At 47.1% G+C, this 8323-nt stretch overlaps 2 protein-coding genes across 2 annotated transcripts; one reads left to right on the top strand and one right to left on the bottom strand.

The window, feature by feature from the left end:
• The first annotated feature begins 3730 nt into the window (after window positions 1–3730).
• Window positions 3731–4790, top strand: agrp (agouti related neuropeptide). The gene is made up of 3 exons (XM_069718432.1): window positions 3731–3942; window positions 4144–4241; window positions 4336–4790. The coding sequence occupies exons 1-3, from the start codon at window positions 3804–3806 to the stop codon at window positions 4525–4527; spliced, it is 429 nt and encodes a 142-aa protein (XP_069574533.1). The 5' UTR covers window positions 3731–3803; the 3' UTR covers window positions 4528–4790.
• A 738-nt stretch (window positions 4791–5528) lies between these two features.
• On the bottom strand, window positions 5529–7858 carry LOC138632689 (chymotrypsin A-like). The gene is made up of 7 exons (XM_069718443.1): window positions 7807–7858; window positions 7248–7351; window positions 7066–7145; window positions 6455–6533; window positions 6167–6347; window positions 5843–5976; window positions 5529–5753 (listed from the first exon to the last, which is right to left on the bottom strand). The coding sequence occupies exons 1-7, from the start codon at window positions 7856–7858 to the stop codon at window positions 5592–5594; spliced, it is 792 nt and encodes a 263-aa protein (XP_069574544.1). The 3' UTR covers window positions 5529–5591.
• Between the last annotated feature and the right edge of the window lie 465 nt (window positions 7859–8323).

Below are 8323 nucleotides of genomic sequence, written 5' to 3'. Positions count from 1 at the left end.
TGTGTGTGTGTGTGTTTCATGCAGACCTGTATTATTAAAGAAACACACTGTTTCTTTGTCTTAGATATCTGCTGTTGAAACACTTTGAAAAAATAAAAACGGTTAATAAAATAAAATCTTTTAATTCAAAGTAAATGACAGTCTTACCCGTCACAACACACACACACACACACACACACACACACACACACACACACACACACACACACACACACACACACACACACGTTTGCGTGAACATTTCAGAGAAGTGAAACAACCAGCAGCTGCAGATCAAACGTGATGAAGTACGGTGGCCTTGAGAGCTCAAAACTCTATTTAGAAACACAAACACTTCTTTATTTGTTTCTTTGTGTTTCTTTGTTGTGACTCATGAAATCATTTTTGTGATCACATAATTCAGCCGGACCACAGACTGTTTATAAAAGTGTTCTTAGCTTCCAGGTCTGCGTCAAGTGTCTTCAGCTGCAATACCAGCGAGTGCCACTAGAGGTCGGCTCCAAAAAGCCTCCGGCTCCATAGACTCCCATTCAACTTCTCTCATCAAATCCAAAGTGAATAAAATGTGTCCATCAGTTATCTCGGTGTTGTTAGCTAAAGTCACTCCTTCTTCTTAGTTTTCTGGAGGTCCATCTGAAAATAATCCCTCATTCATTAGAAAAGAAGATTCAAGAAGACCTGTTTTTGGGGGCGTGTCTGTTTGATTGACAGGCCTGTGGTGCAGTCAGGTTACAGCTATCGGTGGGCGGGACGTAGTATCGTCATGGTTTCCGATCAGATCGGTTAGATCCACCGCTGGCTCCTCCCCCAGCTCGTCCAAATATGGTCACTTCCTGCTCCAAACTGATAGGTCAGAGAGTCAGCGGGTCCCTCCGGTGTTCGCTCACGGCTCACCTATTAAACCCACAGCGTTGCCGTGGTAACGGCTTAAGCCCCATAAACAAGGGGAACTGTCCGATCAGGACAAACATGTTTATCGCCATGTTCATCTGCTGCTGATTGGTCGTAATCAGCCGCCTCCGACTTCACATTAGAGCCGCGTTTCTTGCGGCCGCAGCGGGAAACCGTCTCGTTTGCGCTGAGTGCGGCGATGACATCACTGTTTTGGGGGAATCGCCGCCATGTTTGCCCGACGAGTGTAAACGAAAAGCAGCAGATTGGCTGTAATGGAAGAGAAGTGAAGGGAAGCTGCTGATCTAATGTTCTCCAATCAGAGAGGATCATTACTGAGCGCTCGACCTCACGGCAAACATTAACGATCCGCTGAGTGCATTTAATAAACATCCTGTTTACAAAATAAAACACATTTACAGACCTGGTTTCACTATAAATGACTTCAAATAATTCTTATTAAATAAAACACTAAAGAAATATTTATGTTTTTGTTTCCTGTTGTTTGGCAGCTGAACTCAGAGTTCTTCAGGTGAACCTGTTTTTAAAACCTGGTCCTGGTGGTCTCAGCTGGCCCATGTCCACACCGTCCCCATCCTCACTGTCCCCGTCCTCACATCCACGTCCTCACCGTCCTCACTGTCCATGTCCTCACCGTACCCGTCATCACCGTCTCTCACCGTCTCTAACCATCTCCGTCCTCACTGTCCATGTCCACACCGCCCATGTCCTCACGTCCACGTCCTCACATCCACGTCCTCACCGTCTCTGTCCTCATGTCCACATCCTCACCGTCCTCACCGTCTCCGTCCTCATGTCCACGTCCTCACCGTCCTCACTGTCCTCACTGTCCTCACTGTCCTCACTGTCTCTGTCCTCTCCGTGTCTTCTTCTGGTGCAAACGAACGAAGGTGTGAAATAAAATCATAGTAATGACAGAAGAAGATCCATAAAGTCTGAAGCTCGTGAGCTGAGTGAACGTTAGTAAAACTATTATATCAAAATAAGTTAACCAGTTAAAAAGTAAAAAATTAACTGAGCTATTTTGGATTTTATAATTTTTTATTAGTGTTGTTGACTTTTCAGACACGAGTCCCGACCGGGTGAGTGAGTGTCGAGGTTAAAGTCCCCACTGGGATATAGAAACAAACACACACACACTCTCTCTCTCTCTCTCTCTCTCTCTCTCTCTCTCTCTCTCTCTCTCTCTCTCTCTCTCTCTCTCTCTCTCTCTCTCTCTCTCTCTCTCTCTCTCTCTCTCTCTCTCTCTCTCTCTCTCTCTCTCTCTCTCTGTCTCTCTCTCCCTCTCTCTCTCTCTCTCTCTCTCTCTCTCTGTCTCTCTCTCTCTCTCTCTCTCTCTCTCTCTCTCTCTCTCTCTCTCTCTCTCTCTCTCTCTCTCTCTCTCTCTCTCTCTCTCTCTCTCTCTCTCTCTCTCTCTCTCTCTCTCTCTCTCTCTCTCTCTCTCTCTCTCTCTCTCTCTCTCTCTCTCTCTCTCTCTCTCTCTCTCTCTCTCTCTCTCTCTCTCTCTCTCTCTCTCTCTCTCTCTCTCTCTCTCTCTCTCTCTCTCTCTCTCTCTCTCTCTCTCTCTCTCTCTCCCTCTCTCTCTCTCTCTCTCTCTCTCTCTCTCTCTCTCTCTCTCTCTCTCTCTCTCTCTCTCTCTCTCTCTCTCTCTCTGTCTCTCTCTCTCTCTCTCTCTCTCTCTCTCTCTCTCTCTCTCTCTCTCTCTCTCTCTCTCTCTCTCTCTCTCTCTCTCTCTCTCTCTCTCTCTCTCTCTCTCTCTCTCTCTCTCTCTCTCTCTCTCTCTCTCTCTCTCTCTCTCTCTCTCTCTCTCTCTCTCTCTCTCTCTCTCTCTCTCTCTCTCTCTCTCTCTCTCTCTCTCTCTCTCTCTCTCTCTCTCTCTCTCTCTCTCTCTCTCTCTCTCTCTCTCTCTCTCTCTCTCTCTCTCTCTCTCTCTCTCTCTCTCTCCCTCTCTCTCTCTCTCTCTCTCTCTCTCTCTCTCTCTCTCTCTCTCTCTCTCTCTCTCTCTCTCTCTCTCTCTCCCTCTCTCTTTCTCTCTCTCTCTCTCTCTCCCTCTCTCTCTCTCTCTCTCTCTCTCCCCCTCTCTCTCTCTCTCTCTACAGTTCAGCAGCATCAGTTTCTCCACCAGGTTCGTGGTGATGATGCAGCGAGCGGGTCACGTGACCTCCTTCCTGTCCGGAGGTCTTTAAATGGACGCTGGTCCCCTCAGAGAGAGACGAGAAGGAGTCACAGCAACAGGTGAGTCACCTCCTTCACCTCCTTCACCTCCTTCATGTCTTCTTTGTGTGCATAAAGTGTGTTTCAGTATGAATTTTAAAAGGAGTGAATTTACTTTACATGAAATCAGTTTGCAGTGCTGCTGTCGATGATGTTCACTGAGGATGAGGAGGAGATGAAGAAGTTGTCACTGATGGATGTTAAAACAACTTGTTTTTAATCAGAAAATCAGGAAACTTTAAATACAAAATATGTCCTTCAAAGATGTTTTCCACGCTACAGTGAAGTATGTGAGACGAGTTAATTTACTTACCAAAAATAAATCTACGTGAACTTTTCCTTTCTGATGCTCGAACGCCGGTCAGTCTGGAAGTCGATGTGCGTTTGGCTCTTTGTGTATTTTTCACGCCTCAAAACGTGACACTGACACGCTGCCCTCCGGTGGACAGACGGGTGAATTACCGACCTGTTTGAGATCCGAATTCCTGCAGACTTTTCATCCAGCAGAAGATCGGAGGCGGACCTCTGAGCGTTGCCGTGACAACAGTTCAGACACTTGAACTCTCTTCACTCAGAGCCTGTTTGTGTTTCCTAATTTCAGAGGCTCCTGTTGGAGAAGCAGAGGATTGTGGGAGTTGCAGTGCTGGTTCTTCTTCTTCTTGTGTGACGGCGGCAGGATGTTCGGCTCCGTGCTGCTCTGCTGTTGGTCCTTCGGTCTGCTGCGACTCTCCTCCTCTCTGGTTCATGGAAACATCCCGCTGGACGAAGGGCCGGCCGACGGCCGCCGTTCCGACACCTCCTACCTGTCTGACATCGGTCAGTAACACCTGTCCAGTCAGAAGGCTCCGCCCACCACATCCTGATTCCGCCATCATTGTTTCATCTGTTGATTAAAATAAAAAACAAATGTCTTTGTTGTTGTTGACTTTTAAGTATTGGAAGTTGTTCAGTACTGAAGTCACAATCCTGACAGTCATATGATGCCTTCTCGTCTGTTTTATGTCACGTGTTGTGCAGAGAGAAGCCACGCCCCTGACCCTGTGCATGACCCCGCCCTCCTGCCTATGGACTTGGTGGAGGATCACTTCCTGATGGAGGCGGGGTCCTACAACGAGGTGCGGTGTTCGGATGACCTCGTTCTCTTTCTGTCAGCTCTGACTCAACCGCAGTGAGCTCACCTGTTTCCGTGTTTTCCTGCGTGTGTTGCAGGACACGTCTGCGGCCTTGCAGCTGCAGGGTCGGGCCATGCGCTCGCCGCGGCGCTGCATCCCCCACCAGCAGTCCTGCCTGGGCTACCCGCTGCCCTGCTGCGACCCCTGCGACACCTGCTACTGCCGCTTCTTCAACGCCTACTGCTACTGTCGCCGGGTCGGCCACGCCTGCCCGCCCAGGCGCACCTGATCGCACGCCTGAACACACCTGAACACACCTGAACACACCTGAACACACCTGAACTCACCTGAACTCACCTGAACACACCTGAACACACCTCAACTTACCTGAACTCACCTGAACACACCTGAACACACCTGACAACGAGATGCGGTGAGGAGACAGACAGAAAAACCGACATGTCAATTGTCTCTGTTGGATTAAATGTATAAACAAATAAATTTGTCAATTTCATGTCTTTGTGTAAGAAATTTAAAAAAATTCAGACAACATGTTGACAAGCCTTGTGTGTCGGTTTGACTTATATTTGAACAAAAGGAGCATGGCTAGCTGTTTCCACCTGAGTCCAGTCTTTATGCTAAGCTAGGCTAACAGGACAGTTGTCCACTTCACCTCAGTCCATCTTCAATGATCTCGGTCCAGAGAAGGCGGCGGTGTTTCTGGATCATGTTTCTATCTGGTTTCTTCTTTGGAGAGTTTTAACAGCATTTGTGGACGCAGCGATGAACTGTGTTCACAGACGATGGTTCACAAGTGTTCCTGAGCCCATGCAGTGATTTCCACTCCAGAATAGTGTGTTTTTAATGCAGTGCTGCCTGAGGGCCCGAAGATCACCACCATCCAATAATAGTTTCCAGCCTTGTCCCTTGTGTTCAGAGATTTCTCCAGATTCTCTGAATCTTTTAATGATATTATGAACCGTAGACGATGAAATCCACTAATTCTTTGTAGTTTTACGTTGAGGAACATTATTCTTAGATTGTTGAACTATTTTTCAATACAGTCTTTCAGAGTGGTGAACCTCTCCCCATCTTCACTGCTGAGAGACTCTGTCTCTCTGAAGTCATCTTTTTATTGTGAGATGGTTTTTTTAGACAACTTTTCCATCTTTTGTTGACCCTGTCACAAGTTTTTTTTTTTTTTTAACATGTTGCTGCCCTCAAATTGAAAATGAGTGCGGACTGTAGCATGTCTGTGATGAAGATGAGGAAACAAGAGAAGAACCAGGATGAGTGTGTTTCTAAGTTTATTGAGAATCAGGATGAAACAGGAAGGTGTCCAGTCTGAGGTGCTCAGTTGGCAGCGATGATCTGGTCCATCCAGCTGCGCAGCTCGGTGACGCGGGCGTACACGCCGGGCATGGTGGGAGTGCAGGTGCCGCTTCCCCAGGACACGATGCCGACCAGAGTCCAGGCTCCGTTCTTCTGGCAGACCAAAGGACCGCCGGAGTCGCCCTGAAAAACACACGACAGAGCAGCGATCAGGACGGGTAACAAAAAGATGGACGGTCACTTTCACCTGTTGCACCTGAGGCTCCACCCACCATGCAGGAGGAGGCCCCGGAGGCTCCGGCGCAGATCATCAGGTTGGTGATCTTGCTGCCCCAGTAACTACGGCAGTTATCATTGGTGAGCAGAGGGAGGGAGGCCTGCTGCAGCAGAGCGGGGGTGGAGGGAGCTGCAACACACACACACACACACACACACACACACACACACACACACACACACACACACACACACACACACACACACACACACACACACACACACACACACACACACACACACAGTGACACCTCTATAATGCCCCCCCGTGGCCAGAATTATTCAACTGTTGCCACAGCTGCCCCGTGATTGGCTCTTACCGTTGTGGCGGGTCAGGCCCCAGCCGGAGGTCACACACCTCATGCCTCCGGGGAAGTTGTCTCCCTGTTGGGCAACGCACACGGGAGAAACACGCATGTTCATGTTGGCGGGCTGGGCCAGCTTGATGAGCAGGATGTCGTTGTTGATGGTGTAGCCGTTGTACTGGGGGTGCTTGAACACCTGGGAGGAAGTGACATCATCGTGGTGAGCAGCGGACAGACAGACAGACGTGATGAAGAGATGCTGGTGATGGTGATGGTGATGATGATGATGATGATGTCACCCACCTTGCCGACCTTCATGACCTGGACGGCCTCGCCGTTGGAGGAGCGGTTGTGCTCTCCGAGGATCACGCGGTGGGACGTCCTGCGGAGAAGACAGACGTGAGACCCCCGTCCTCATCACACCTGATAGACGTTATCATTCATATTAAAATGATCATTTATGACTATAATAATTTTCTGCTTTGTGTGATGCAGCTTTGAAATAATAATAATAATTTAACGTCTGGATGAGGAGCAGAGCTCAGAGCAGGTTTGTCTGTTCATCTGTGTGTCGTCTTAAAAATACGGACTGAAGACTGTAAAGGAAATTGTTTTTAAATGAGGCAAATTTAATGCTACAATTGGAAATATGGGGAAACATTGAACAAATAACTTTTTTCAAATAATAATTTTCTCGTATGTATTATTACATACTGCTTACATGCTGTATTACACAGCGTTTACTTTTAAGTTATTATTTACTTTATTCCTTCACATTTGTTTAAATTGGGAACATCATGTAAACATGTTTTTAAGGGATAATGTTTCAGTTCTGTTCCAAATAACATTTTTTTAAATTTAAAACCAAAACACGTACTGTTCCTTTAAGAAAAAACAAAAAGGCGGGACTTCACCTGACGTTGCAGTGAGCAGCGGTCACCACCCACATCTCGTTGACGAGGGAGCCACCGCAGAAGTGGAAGCCGGTGTAATCCTGAAACAACGACAGCAGTGAGTCTACGTCCTAAAAGGCACCGGCACTTTAAAATAAAAAAAAAGTTTGTTTGTTTGTTTGTCTGTTTGTTTGTTTGTTTACCTGCAGGGACACCTGCCAGGGCCAGGAGTGAGGCACGGCCTCCTCACCGTTCACGATACGGGAGTACCCGGTGATAACGGGAGAGATGGCAGGATTGCCACATCCTGATGACATCGACAACAACAACATGAGTGTTTATTCTGTAGTTTATCCATATTCTGGATCCATTTTTCTGATCAGTTTATATTTCTATTGAAGTTCTTTAAAAAAAAAAAAAAAAAAAGTTATTAGATTTGCTTTTTTGTTTTTTTTGTTTTGCAGTTTCTCTTTGACTCTGAATTCCATAAAGTCAATCAATCCATTAATAAAGTGTAAAATAGTCCCTGACGATGGTTTTCAGAAGTGTTCCTGAGCCCATGCAGTGATTTCCACCAGAAGAATAACGTCTGTTTTTGATGCAGTGCTGCCTGATTCTCTCAATCTGACGATTTTATGAACCGTCGATTAAGAAATCCACAAATTCTTTCAAATTTGACGTTGAGGAACATTATTCTTAAATTGTTGCACTATTTGCAACAACTTGCACTGATGCATGCTGGGTAAAAAGAGAGGGTCTCACCGTAGGCGGCGCCGACAAAGGCAAGGCAGGAGAGGATCCAAAGGAAGGCCATGGTTCGATCATGCTGGGTCTCTCTGAACGAGGAGCTTTTATACGGCCGGGGAGCGACCTGATTGGACGGCCCGGAGGGCCAGGGGGACGGAAGGGAGGGGAGTGGGTGGGGGGGCGGGGGGGCGTCTTATCAGAGGACGGTGGGAGTTGGGACAGCTGGGACGCAGAGTTTTCCATCTGAGGAGGCAGAAATGTGAAGGTTAGACATGTGACATGAGTCCAGTGAATATGCAGCTATACAGATTATTTTCACATCAGAACAATGTGTTGATTGATTGATTGATTGATTGATTGATCGATTGATCGATCAGAGCCCCCTCAAGTGTTTCCTGTAGAAGCTCCGACATGTCGAGGAGCTGAAATACTAAAGTAAAGAACAAGAAGCTAAAAATGTTTCCTTACTAAACAAAACGAGAGAAAAAGATTACAAAAAAAACTTCTTATTGTCAATCGATCAATCAGGCTT

Source organism: Brachyistius frenatus, unplaced genomic scaffold (genome assembly GCF_029030835.1).
Source record: "Brachyistius frenatus isolate BFR_SWC_R1_liver_20210118 unplaced genomic scaffold, ASM2903083v1 Contig_191, whole genome shotgun sequence".
In the NCBI taxonomy this organism is placed as follows: domain Eukaryota; kingdom Metazoa; phylum Chordata; class Actinopteri; family Embiotocidae; genus Brachyistius; species Brachyistius frenatus.
This window is presented reverse-complemented; position numbering and strand designations above follow the sequence as displayed.